This window comes from Aegilops tauschii, chromosome 3 (genome assembly GCF_002575655.3).
Source record: "Aegilops tauschii subsp. strangulata cultivar AL8/78 chromosome 3, Aet v6.0, whole genome shotgun sequence".
Taxonomy (NCBI): Eukaryota; Viridiplantae; Streptophyta; class Magnoliopsida; order Poales; family Poaceae; genus Aegilops; species Aegilops tauschii.
Window position 1 is genome coordinate 19,755,601 of NC_053037.3, and position 13,881 is coordinate 19,769,481.

General features: G+C 42.7%; 2 protein-coding genes and 1 pseudogene across 2 annotated transcripts; all 3 read left to right on the forward strand.

The window, feature by feature from the left end:
- Positions 1 to 220: 220 nt before the first annotated feature.
- LOC141042232 (uncharacterized) lies at positions 221 to 1,315 on the forward strand (annotated as a pseudogene).
- An 881-nt stretch (positions 1,316 to 2,196) lies between these two features.
- On the forward strand, positions 2,197 to 3,613 carry LOC109768708 (rust resistance kinase Lr10-like). The gene has a single exon (XM_040402088.3). It carries the CDS (start codon positions 2,282 to 2,284, stop codon positions 3,611 to 3,613), a length of 1,332 nt encoding a protein of 443 aa, XP_040258022.1. The 5' UTR covers positions 2,197 to 2,281.
- A 569-nt stretch (positions 3,614 to 4,182) lies between these two features.
- On the forward strand, positions 4,183 to 9,898 carry LOC109768669 (LEAF RUST 10 DISEASE-RESISTANCE LOCUS RECEPTOR-LIKE PROTEIN KINASE-like 2.4). The gene is made up of 4 exons (XM_020327419.4): positions 4,183 to 4,985; positions 7,697 to 7,732; positions 8,042 to 9,104; positions 9,187 to 9,898. Exons 1-4 carry the CDS (start codon positions 4,292 to 4,294, stop codon positions 9,260 to 9,262), a joined length of 1,869 nt encoding a protein of 622 aa, XP_020183008.1. The 5' UTR covers positions 4,183 to 4,291; the 3' UTR covers positions 9,263 to 9,898.
- Positions 9,899 to 13,881: the final 3,983 nt, after the last annotated feature.

The window sequence follows — 13,881 nt, forward strand, 5'->3', positions numbered from 1 at the left end:
TAAATGTGGATTGAGACATTTCGATGTTAACTCTCTCTAGTGGGTATATGGGGAAGTAAATGCGTTGACAGAACCAGTCAAGGTAGTTGGCTAACACCATTCATAATATCTTCTCGCTGCGGCACACGACAGCGCTAGGACAACCATCGCGATATCAACATGCCTCAAAAGTCCTCCACCCACTTGATCTGCAGCCACTCATAATTTGTCCCAGGTCTTCCCTTTGCTCCGTCAATTAAGATAGGAGTTCCCATGTTAGACGTACGACGACTACGAGATGACTCCATTCCCCAGCCATATCGCATCTGTTCTTTGCCACATCATTTCTCTCTCGTATATCCACACAATACATGCATGATCACCAATTTTGTTTGCTCCCCTTCTGTGTCTTGCTGACACAAATTACAGCTCTTGTATTTTTTGATGTCTCCTGTCTACTGGTTCTTAGTGTTCATCGGGATTTGGTGGCTGCCACTGATGCTCGTCGGAGCTGACGAGCGGCAAGGGGAAGGCTGCTCGCGCTCGGCCAACAGGTGCGGCAACCTCACCATCTCTAATCCGTTCTAGCTCGCTGAGACAGACGCGGCAAGATCGTGTGGTATCTTGAACTTCAAGGTCACTTGCTATAATAACAGCAGTGCAACCCTATATACGGAGCTCCGTGCCCCTCATCCCCGGCTTTGCAATCAACAGTATCTCTTACGAGGAACGCAGCTTGCGAGTCGTTGATGAAGGCAAGCAGAAACTATTGGAAGCCTCCAGCGGTTGCGGCATAAAGATTGGGAATACCTCCGCCAAACTAGACACCCAGTTCAAGATCGACCTCGGCAACCTGAATCTCATTTTGTACAATTGTACGGAGGAAAGCACGGTGGCTGCTGCACGTCGGGACAAAGGCCTGGTGCAGACAAGAGTGAGGTGTGGGAACGAGTGGGAGGTGTTTGTTCGCGCGGGAGTGCATCACGACCGGATTGGGAACTATGCCAGCTACGCCATGGAGGGCTGCGATGCAACCGTTGTGCCGGTACTGGGCTCGTTGTCGGGCAAGACGAACGCAAGCGACTACCAGCACCTCATCAAGGATGGCTTCCTCTTGACATGGGAGGACCCCCTCCCCATCTGCCTGCAGCAGCACATAAGTTCAACCACCAAATTATTATTTTAATCAAGTTCGTAGCTACACCAGGACAAGCAATGCCTAATTTGTTTGCACTTCCCTAATCGAACCGAGGAAATTAGTCATGCCAGTGACTTATCCTTTAATTCACTAAGCTCTCTAGGCGTGGAAGCTCTGTCAATCAATTGAGATCCCCAATTTGAGATTAGTACATGATTTTGACTTGGTCAACACGTTGTGCTTTGTGGAATGATCTGATGACGGATGAACGCATGAATGCGGCACTGACCGCTTCGGGCGGGAAAAGGGCGCGGACAAGGGAGAGGGTTTGGGTAGGCTAGGGATGTCAGACGCTTGTGTGCCCCCCCCCCCCCCCCCATACGGGAAAAGACCGCCTATCGGACCGATACATGACGGTGCTGGATGGCAAAACACGTCCGGACCACGCGGTCCGGACGGCTGCGGGCGGTTTGAGGGTCCGCGTTGGAGATGCCCTTATCCTCTTTATTTTTTGTTTGTTCAGCTGAGCTGACAATGTTGAGAGATGCTGCTATTTGGACCTACATGACATCTTAGAAACTACAAGTTTTGATGTGATGTCGGTCTACTGATCTTTCCCGTTGGAGTTAAAATTTTGATCTGCTTATGCCGCACGCATTTCTAATAGCTAGTTGCGCTTGGCTGTCAAATTTCCATGGCTCATTTTATTATTATTTTTATTTTGTGATTGATACTTACATAGACTAATCATAATAATTTCACTGCAGATGGCAGACACAACAAGAAGTTAATTTTGATAGGTATGTCTATCATGGCTTCAGCTCAGAAAACACATGATACTTTGTCTCAAACTTTCATACTTTGATGCTATCTAAAGGCAAATTGCTAAGTCTAATATTAACCAAATTATGGAGATTTCTAATTTAATGACGTGAAATTGAAAGATTACTAAATGGCTATATTGGGAAAGGGATAGTTTACACAGTCTCATACATATACTGATATACTATCAACTTTACTAAATGATGTTCACTTTTCATTTTTTTTACAGTTTCTCTATCTGCTACAATCAGCTTGCTAACATGTCTAGTTTGGGGGGTGCATCGACATAAGCAAAACAGTAGTCTTTCCATCCTCCCAAAGCAGACTGATAATAAATCAAGCATGGAAGAAATGCTGAGGATGTATGGATCTTTGGCTCCGAAAAGGTACAAGTACTCAGAGCTGAAACAAATGACTAGCCCTTTCAAGGATAAACTTGGAGAAGGTGGATATGGCACGGTATTTAGGGGTAGCCTACAAGATGGCTGTGCGGTTGCCGTGAACCTCCTAAAAGTTTCCAACGGCAAAGAGGAGTTCCTAAATGAGGCAATTAGTATTTGTAGGACATCACATATTAACATTGTCGGTCTGCTCGGTTTTTGCTTAGAGGGAGCTAATCGAGCCCGTGTTTATGAGTATATGGCTAATGGTTCACTGGAGAAGTATATTCACACAGAGAATTCAGATCTAGTTATTGGATGGGACAAGTTACAACAAATAGCACATGGCATCGCACGAGGATTGGAATATTTGCATCAAGGATGTAGTACTCGCATCATCCATTTTGCCATCAAGCCTCATAATATACTTCTAGATCAAGATTTTTGTCCCAAGATTGCAGATTTGGGTTTAGCGAAATTGTGTCACCTCAAGGCCGGTAGCATCCTCTCTGTCGCTGAAGCAAGAGGTACTATTGGATTCATTGCTCCAGAAGTATTCTCTAGAGATTTTGGAGTCGTTTCTACAAAGTCAGATGTCTATAGCTATGGAATGATGCTCCTGGAAATGGTTGGAGGAAGGATAAATAAAGGAAAAGGGGTTACCAATAGCTCAAGTGATGTGTATTTTCCAAACCAGATTTATGACAGTATAACAGAACAGGTACAAAGTTGTGAAGTCACCTGCGACCTTGAAGAGGCCATGAGAAAGATGGCCTTGGTCGGCCTATGGTGCATACAAACTAACCCCGAAAACCGTCCTTCGATGAGCAAGGTGATTGATATGTTCGAAAAGAGCATCAATGAATTGGAGATGCCACCAAAGCCGTTCCTTTCATGTCCCTCGATCCCGTCATACTTGTCGTCGCATACAAGTTATGGTTACAGATCATCATATTGCTCCGCATCCCCTTCTCTGTTACCATGTTCCAAAAGTAGGATTAAGTGGACAAATGTAAATTCGAATTGCCACTACGATACCATTATGATATTACAGTGTGTAACAGAAATATTTTTTTTCAAACATCGCATTGTGTTTCTACTAAGAATGGCTGCGCAATTTGATAAGGAAAAGTCATTTGAGATTATTGTATTTGATAGAAACCAAAATAGGAATAAAGCAAATGTTAGTTATTTGGGTGATTGGATGTGCTTGGTATTCCAAGTTTCGAAAGGCACCCGAGTGGTATGTCAGAGTCAGACAACTAGCAGGATCATGCAAGCAAGCAATAGCTAGGCCTCCAAATCAAAGTAAGCATCATTGAGGCTCTATTCGAACCACGTCCCTACAAAATTCAGTAACATGGATTGTATGCATCATTGTGAAGCTAAACATTGCAACAATTCATTTCAGGGTTGAAGTATGTTATCCACGAACCTAGCATATCAGAGTATTTTGTGTGGCTCACGACGGCAGCTGCGGGATGCGGCGGCGCCGGGGCACGGGACGGCGAGATGCCGCGGCGAATCAGCCGCCGGCGGCAGTAACGCTGGTAGAGTTGAGCTCTCGGCCTTTTCCCGTTTCTTGTAACCACACCAAGCGGGCTGGCCTTCGAGCAGGCCAAGCGGGTGACTTCAGCCCATAGTCTAGGTAAACCGAGTTCAGAGTGGCCCATGGTGCTGCAGAGAAGAACAGCCAGTCAACGCTAGTCCACTACCGAGCCGAGACTTGTTCCCTGGGTGGCTACTGGCTGGGTATCTTACAGAGCTCGTTACTCAACCAGTCAAAGTCTTTGTTTCTATTGAGAAGAGTCAAAGTCTTTTGGGCCTCCCAGTATGTGTGGACTCAGTAGCATTGCCCATAGAATAGAGGCTACGTACCATTCATTCTCCAGCTAGTGTTCTTCTCTGTTAGTTCAGTCTCCTCTCCCCACAGCCTTCACCGAGACAAATTCCAAATCTTACTGCCCTTGCGATGCATGTCCGATTCCAGATCCTGGTCTGGGCCTGGTGTCTACCGCTGATGCTTGCGGTCACGGCGGCTGAGGAGCAGCAAGGAGAAGGCTGCTCGGCCAAGTGCGGCGCTGTTACGATCTCAAATCCATTCTGGTTCACTGACTTGGAGACGGGAAGATCATGTGGTTCGCCTCGATTGCCAGACTTCCAGCTTACATGCCTTAACAACAGTTACCCACTTTTACCGAGCTCCGTGCCTTACAAGCATGGCTTTGCAATCCTCAATATCTCCTACGGGGAACGCAGCTTGCACGTCATTGATCTGGGCAAGCTGCAACTATTACACGACGAGCCCAATAACTTCAACAGCTGCTTGCCGATCTGGAACACCTCTGCCAAACTGGGCCGCCCGTTTAAGATCTCCCCCGTCAACCAGGAACTCATCTTGTACAACTGCACGGAGAAGGCCGCGGCGGCGGCACGCCGGGAAAAAGAACTGGTGCAGGCGAAGGCGATGAGGTGCGTGAACACGAGCAACGCGTTTGTTCGTGCGGGAGTGCCATACGACCCCACAGGGAGCTACTCCGGTTATGCTTTGGAGGACTGCGCTCCAATCGTCTTGCCGGTGTTGCCGTCCGGCGAGACGAACGCGAGCCACTACGAGCGGCTCATCCAAAGTGGCTTCCTCCTGAAATGGGAACTGCCCCCTCCAGGTAAGTTCACCCAGTCAAATCATCTTTTATTCTAGTTCGGCTACCCGCAGTCCCTTATTTGCTTGCTTGGATTTCCCTAATCGAACCAAGCAATCAATCACGTTAGCTTAGTGCTCTCACTAGGTACGTCATTAGACATTCCTTAACAAGTTGAACTGGGGTATGGTTCAGAACAAAGTCCTCTGACAGAACTTGTGCCTAGTCACGGTGACTGAACTCTGAGCTCTTCAACTCTGCAGCACTGCCAATCAATATAGGCATCGTGGGCTTGTTCACTCATCTTCTGACAGCCCAGTGGAAAATAGACTCTGTGAAACTCGGACAAGTGGGCCTATGTTTATTCTAGGCAATTTCGGCCTAATCACGGTGCTTTGCTCATAAGTGTTTTTTTAACAATGCTCGTTAGTGGGCCTCGTTTTTTAGCAACTGCGCCTATGTGGTACACTTCTATATTTTTTTTAAAAACTGTCATTTTAATGCAATGACTTCAGTGACTTATAAAAAGTGATTTTAGTACGTCAAGAGAATATGTTGAATGTTCATGTAAAATATTTTTCTTTCGTAGAAAAACTAATTTTATAATAATTAAAGAAAGTCCATATATTTGAAAATAACTACAAGAAAAATGGTCATGTATGTCAAAAGGGATGTTCCTGTATTTCAGAACAAATATTCATGTTGAAAAAAAGTTCAAGACTTTGAAAATAAGTATAAATATAATATATATTTACGACAAAAGTATAGTAAAGATTCAAATAAATATAATTCATCTTTTAATCATGTTACTACTTACTACTCACTGAGGGAGGATAAGGCTTAAATTGATCGCATGGCGGATGTTCGCCGCAACCGGCTAGCGCGGCACTTCCTGCTCAAGATGTTGGGCGAGACTTGTCCATAGCCTATACTGCCAAATGGACATGTGCTGACATTCTTGTTTTCTGTTAGATTTTCTCCGGATCACATAGTATTAGCCTTGCGCAGTTACATCTGTCCGGTAAACCTGTGGGCTCGTCTCCTTTCTCCCTCTAAGGCAGAGTACTTAGCCCTCTCAGTACTTACAACGTTAGACAATCATTAACAAATTGAACTGGGGTATGGTTCAGAGTTCAGAACAAAGTCTTTTGACAGAACTTCTGCCTAGTCTCACTGAACTCTGAACTCCACAAGTCTGCACCACACAATATTGGCATCCTGGACTGCTTGTTCACTGATAGTCTGACAGCCCAGTGGCAAGCAGACTTTATGAAACTTGGACTAGCGGGCCCATATTTATTTTTCTGGGGCAATTTCGACATAATCATGGTGCTTTGCTCGTTAGTAGTTTTTTTAACAATGATCATTAGCGGTGGAACCCACCAATGCATTCTTTTACATTCATAAAAATATGACACACTTCTACATTTAAATAAACACTGCCATTTTAATGGAATGAAATATAAATAGTTTTTTAATACCTCAGGATAAAATGTTGAATGTTCATGTAAAAATTATTTTTATGTTCCCCGAAGAGCTCCATCGCTGTGAACCATAATTTCCCGCTTGCCACCGGCTGCCCCGCACTGTGGTATCGGAGTGGGGCCATTCGTCATCAGCAAGCAACAGGGAGGCTGCCCCTCCTCTTCAACTACACCAAGCAGCAGCGCCGGCGGCCAACGCCAGATGGATTCCGCCGAACGTCATACAACAATGAGTCCTTCTCCCACCCTGGCGAGGAGTACGGCGCCCAGCCTGCAACCTCTCTGTCGTGCCGGTTTATCGGGTTTCTTGCTTGAAGTGGACAGTGCCGTCAGACGATTGCCCAAATTCGTAGCCAGCCGCGGCCAGTGCAGGTATGCCAACGACGGCACTGGGTTTTCCAGCAGTTGCTCCGACGGCGTGCGCTCCATAAGGTGCGGGGAGTCCACAAAATAAAAATAAAAACTCTGCAAATTGATCGAATTCCATCCCCTAGTCAATTCTTACTCCTTTGAACATGCAAAAGAAACTATGGCATTCACATGAAAAAATTGAAGTGCTGATCAAACAATGGTACTGAGGAGTGAGGACACAACGCATCGCACCATTGGGTTCTGCTGAACTATGTCCTTTCGACAAATCATTCTTCAACGCATCGCACCTTTATGGTGGAAATATGTTTCGCAGTAAAAACTGTGGAACACTGCACCAACTAATTATAGATCGAGACATTTGGATGTTGACTCTCTCTAGTGGGTATGGACAAGTAAATGCGTCCACAGAACCAGTCAAAGTAGTTGGCCAGCACCGCGTATATTATCTTCTCCCTTCAATAGTATCTCTTCAAATCAGACTGTTGGCATATATCCAACATCACTGTTTTCCCTTTTTGGTCCTTCGTTCTGTGTCTCCCTCCATTTATTTATCTTGGTATCATCCACGCAATTTCTCCCTCTTCATATCCCCTCCTACCACGAATTATGCAGTTCAGGTTTTGTTCATATCTCCTCTTGCCCAAAAATTATCCTCCTAGTCATAGACCATTGTCTCACCGAAACCATTGACTGAAACCTCCTTGTGTAATGATTCCATGTCTTTGTCCTATTGGAATATATGTAAATTTTTTGTATATCTGATTGGCAGAATATTTAAGATTAATATATGATGCTTGTCTTTTTCTTTTGGAAAAAACAACCAACTTTGTCCTATTGGACGACACTGCTTTTACTCATAAATGTTATGTTATATTCCAGGTAGTGAGAGGAGAGCGAAGAAGATTATACTAATAGGTATGCTAAATTTGTTGCCATCTTTTCATATGTAATGATTTAAATATTAGCCGATTACTGATAGCGGTTTTCTATGACAAAATAGGAATTTCAAAATTTATCATGTTTGTGATCACTGAAAATTGAAATAAAAATCTGAGTCAAGAAACTCTAATCTTGTGCATATTAACATGACTTATCAATTTATGGCAGTTAGTTTTGCCACCATGTACTCTTCTAGAAATAGAAACGTGAACTACTGATGGTCTTGAAATAATAGGTTTATAACTGCTGGTTTGCAAAAGGAAATAACATCTGTTTCCATCTTAGGTATACCATCAGCAGCTGCAACCTTTCTCTTTGCATGTCTTTATGTACTCATATGGCATGGAAACGGGAAAGGACTATGGTTTCTCCTTTGCAATAGTAGCAGTAAAACTGAAAAAAATTACGAGGCCATGATAGTCTCATATGGATCCCTAGCTCCAAAAAGATACATGTACTCAGAGGTAATGAAGATAACGTCTTCTCGCAACAATCAGCTTGGAAAAGGTGGTTATGGTGTGGTTTTCAAAGGAAAACTACATGATGGTCGTCTGGTTGCAGTGAAATTCTTGCATGACTACAAAGGAAATGGAGATGAGTTTGTGAATGAGGTTATGAGCATTGGCAGGACCTCTCATGTTAATGTTGTTAGCTTATTTGGGTTTTGTTTGGAGGGATCAAAACGAGCTCTTATATATGAGTACATGCCCAACGGTTCCTTGGATAAGTACATTTACTCAGAGAACCCCAAAGAAATTTTAGGATGGGAGAGGCTCTATGCGATAGCAATCGAGATTGCTCGTGGCCTCGAATACTTGCACCATAGCTGTAATACACGTATCGTCCATTTCGATATCAAGCCCCAAAATATCCTTCTAGACAAGGATTTCAGCCCAAAGATTGCTGATTTTGGTCTGGCTAAGTTGTGTCATACAAAGGAGAGCAAGCTTTCAATGACTGGAGCTAGAGGAACAATTGGATTCATCGCCCCAGAAGTTCACTCCCGAACCTTTGGAGTGGTTTCAACAAAGTCAGACGTTTATAGTTATGGAATGATGCTGCTGGAGATGGTTGGAGGGAGGAGAAATGTTAGATCAATTGTTGCAAAATCCAGTGAAAAGTATTTCCCTGATTGGATTTATGACCACTTTGCGCAAGATGATGGATTACAAGCATGTGAAGTCACAAATGAAATTGAGGAGATTGCAAGAAAGATGATCTTAATTGGCTTGTGGTGTATACAAGTACTACCTGTGCATCGCCCAAATATAACAAAAGTTCTAGAAATGTTTGAGAGAAGCTTAGATGATCTGGACATGCCGCAGAAGCAAAACTTCTGTGAACTACTGTAAGATATTTTTCCCTTTTTTGTCTCTCTTTATTTCATTATTCTGCAATAACCTGACGAATGAGCTATTATGTCATTGCAGTGAAAGTTCAGCTCACAATATGGATGTACAAAGTTCAAGTTCTACCAGACCTGAGGAGATCAACCTTGCGAATTGAAAAGCCGTAAGACTGTCGCCAACTCTTTGAGCAGATACGCCTTGTGGATCCAAAAATCCTACATTAATCCCCAACACCGTAATTATGAGAAGGTGGCATGTACAGGCACATACTCCATGTATGCATGACCTAGAGTCAAGAGCATCCGCATGCGAGCGTCCTAATTTATGGACCAGAGATGGAATAAAATTTGCTCTGGTGAATTTTGTGTTTCAGGTTCAACCTGCTAAAAGGCATTGGCTCTTATGCCAAAGGCACACAGCTACCTAACTTCTTGACTGGAAATTTCCCCCAAAACTCAGTAAATGCGATTTAGGCTCTCAATCATTGTCCTAAAGTATCAGGATCCAGATGCATAAAGTGCATATCCATCTAAACTTTGTGATGATATATGCCAATTCATAGCGAGCAGATTAATTGTGGAAGCGGGTGGCACATAGAGCATACTTACTTTATCCTCTTATGCTCTCCTTGGTGATAGGTGGTATCAATTCAATGGTGCGCCATTTAATATATTTCATGTATATACAGACTCTATTTAAGGGTGGCTCTACCTGGAAGCTGGAACAAACAGACTCGGATAAATATATTATCGAAGTTCCATTAATCAAAATCACTGTTTGAGTTAGATAGCAATTACTTTATCTGATGGAACATGTAAAGATTGACGCACAATGAATTCCCATATGGTTATTGGGAAGAAGAGGCATGATGTGTGATGTGATGTGATACCTTTGTGTTCATCATAGATAGCAGCAGCTGGCGAACTTGCGTTGCTGATTCTCATGCACTGGTCAGTTCTGTCAACAAATTAGAATGGAACCGGGCAAAAAGGAAACTTGTCAACAAACAGGGGGAAACAGGGAGTAGGTTATAGTACTAAATGATGTTTCGACTTCTGAACATCAGTCATGACACTAAAACATGTCACCTCTCGCAAATTCACATGGGTGGTAACCAAAGCCTTTTCCAGATTGATATATTTGCTACAAATCAAAACAAGTGTTCATAGTTTTTTGTGCTTTAAGATCCAACTGCAAGAGGGGAGCCTGTTATTTTCATCTTTTGGTAATAACCAGACTTCATGATTAGCAATTTCTTCCAAAACCAGTTAGGCTCGACACCTAATATTCAGGATAGCAGATGCGTCCTTGTCAAAGTGTATCCAACTAAACATTGCAAGTTTGCAACAATATTATAGAGATTAAAGTACCTTCTCCATGAACCTAACCGATTAAATCAGCTGATCCGCAACAGCCAGAAGAAGTCCTAATAATACTGGGTAAATAAATCGTGGAAGGGGCATGCTTACTTCGGTCCAGTAGAGTGGATAGCAACTGTAACTTCCTTCCCGCTGCCTCCCGGTGCGCGAAACGCCGCCGGACACCAATGCCCTTACTCCCTGCCCGGTGCAGAGCCCCAGCTACGGCGTATTACTCTCTCTCCCTCCGCTACTGAGCCGAGCATCACCGCCGGGGTCCTGCATTCGCCGCCCTAACCGCTCCGCCTCCGAGCGGGTCAGGAGAGGCGAAGGCAAGCGATTGCTGGGCGGCACTCCATGGGCCACGCTGCGGAAGACTATCGCAGAGAATGTAGTGACTGTTCGTTCCAAGGGAAAACCCTTTTTGCCGCTCATTGCGGCAAAATGTCGGGGGAACGCACAGGCCATCGAGCAAACGTTCCAGATGGGCCGGCCCGTTAAGTGTTTTCAGGATTCCCAGTTTTCGGAAACTTCTAGGACGTTCCAGCTGATTCTTTTCGATTTTGGGAACCTACAAACAGGTTCTTGAACCTTTTTTTTTTCTTTTTCCGTTTCTTTTTCATTTTTTTTTGTTTTTGTTTGTTGTTTTTCATCTTTTATCTCTTATTTCTTTTTCTTTTCTCTTCTTTTCTTATTTTCTATTCTTCCTTTTTTCAAGTTTGTTTTTCTTTTTCAACAAAGGTTCACACATTGGATAAATGTTCGAATTTCTTAAATTTTATTCATGTATTGGAAAAATGTTTCTGTTTTCAAATTTTGTTCAGTAATTGCAGAAAAGTTTAGAATTTGAAATATTGTTCGCTTTTTTCAGAAATGGTCGAAAATTACAAAGAGTTTAGAACTTCAAAATTTTGAAAAATGTACGTATTTTTTATTTTTGTTCAGAAATATGAAAAAAATTTGCAAATTTTAAAAAATGTCTCCTTTTCAAATTTTTTTGCACATTAAAAAAATGTTGTTCTTTTCTGAATTTATTCATAAATTCAAAAAATGTTGGCGTTTTGAAAAAAAATGATTGTGGTTTCCATGTTGTTCCTGTTTTTAAAAAAAAGTTTGCATTTTCAAAAAATTGTTCGCAATTTCGAGAAATGTTCTCGTTTTCATTTTTTTCCAAAAATTTGCACGTTTTCATTTTTCAGAAATTTCGAAAATGTGCATGTTTTCATTTTTTTCAGGTGTTTCAAAATTGTTCAGTTTCAAATTTTTGTTCACAAATTTTAAAAATGTTCAGGCGGTTCAAAACATGTTCCCGTTTTAAAAAATTGTTTGCAAATTTCAGAAATATGCACGTTTTTATTTTTTTCAGGAGTTTCAGAATTGTTCAGTTTCAAATTTTGTTCACATATTCAAAAAATGTTATTGTTTTCACATTTTAAAAAATATTTGCATGTTTTCAAATTCTGTCTTGGAATTGCAAAAAATGTTCCTGATTTTCGAAAATATTTCTGTTTTAAAATTTTGTTCGCAAAATTAGAAATTTGTTTCTGTTTCACACATGCCTTCGTTTTTTTCAATAAAAAATGATTTTGAAATTCAAGATATAATTTGGATCTGCGTTGCGGGTTGGTTCTTTAATCTTAGTGCTGCAATAGAACCTGTAATGACTACTAGCTCAACTGGTTTGCCATGTCAGGTATAGCATGACGTCCTGGTTTTGAAATCCCGCGACGGCGGCTTGTTTTTTTAGCTACAGCGCGCTGTCGTTTGCTATATTGACGGGCCGGCCCAGTTGGACACCCGCTTGTGCGAAACCGTGCCTGTTTGCCGCAGCGAGCGGTGAGTAGGAGCTCCCCGTTCCAAGGGCCATGGCGGCGAACGGAACCATACCAGCCGGCGGCGGCGTAACGATGTTTCTGGTTTGGGCTATGGGCCTTTCCCGTTCCCTCCTAGTTGCTTGAAGAAATGAAGATTTATTTAACGATGGGCGTGTGAGCAGGCCCAAACTCAATGTAATTTGTATGCTTATAGCCCAAACTATAGGTACATTGATTTGCCTCAGAGCTCCTATTCCTCCTATTCAGGGCCTTAAGCGCCAAAGTGCAAAAGTGCCATTCTAATCCTGAACTCAAACGCTCCACCTATAATAGTAAAATGCAAAAAAATAGAAAATACTTCAAACAACTCTAATTTTTTGACAGAAAATATTGCTTAGTTTTATGCATACGTGCGAAGCGTTTTGATGAAATCAGCTCTCCGAATTTCTTTAAAAAGAGTCTTTTAGAGCATTGATTATTTTTTGCTCAAAGCTTTAGCAAACTTTTTTCTTGGCATAAATTTACAGGTATGTAGAACATTCAACAATGTCTCTTGTCAGAAACATCATTTCTTCTATATTTTTTGTTATTAATGTTCAATAGGGTGCATTTGAGCTTGGGATGAGAAACTCCATGTCAAAGTGCGAAAGTACCGTGTTGCTAGAAAGCGCAGAAAGAACTATAGAAATCACCCCAAATCTACTCCAATGGAGCCATAACTACTAAAGTCGAATTTGGTATAATATTTACCCTTGGGACTCTAAAACCATATGAACCATACCCTTGAGCGGTTTTGAAAATATTTGGTGGTTTTTACCATATATGGGGACATTTATGCCTTTTTAGTTATATATAATCCAGACGGTTCTGTTGAAAATCATAGCTCCTAGAGTTGAAACGAAACAACTATTTTTTTCAAAATTTTAAAATATCTTGAACTGAGATGAAAATTCGTGAAATTCAAAAACATTTCATGTATTTCAAAAAAAAAGTTCATGCATTTAAATTTCATAAATTTTATAAGATGTTATGAATATTTAAAAATCATATATGGTAGCTTATAGAGAAAAGGAAGAAAAAAGCAAGTAAAAAATGAAATGCCTGTAATTTTGTCTAGGTCTATCCTTGCCCTGGCGCTATTGGGACGACCCGAGACTAAATTGCATGCAGGAGGCCAGAGCAGCGGGGCCCGTCGGGACCAAGCATTGGTCGAGAGGAGATGTGCGACACCGCAAATAGATTCGCTCGAGACGGAGGGTGCTATACTGTGCATCTTGCCTTCCCGCCGGTGTTGTGGGAGTATACGACAAGGAGGTGAATGTGGATGACTATGCGCGTCTAATAGCATCTTCAACAGGCGCGGCAAAAGGCGCACCTGCACGGTAAAGTTTGGTTTTAGCGCGCGCCGGCTAGTTCTGCGCGCTCCAGCGGTGGTGGGAACTTACAGCGCGCGGGAGAAAGCGGCACGCGGCGCGGTAGATTTGGCGCGCCGCTTCGCGCGCGCCTATAAAATTCCGCGCTCGCCACGCGCACAGAACACAGACACGCGCCCTCCCCTCGCAACATCGCCACTTCGCCGCTTTCTGCGCCACCATCGCGCCACC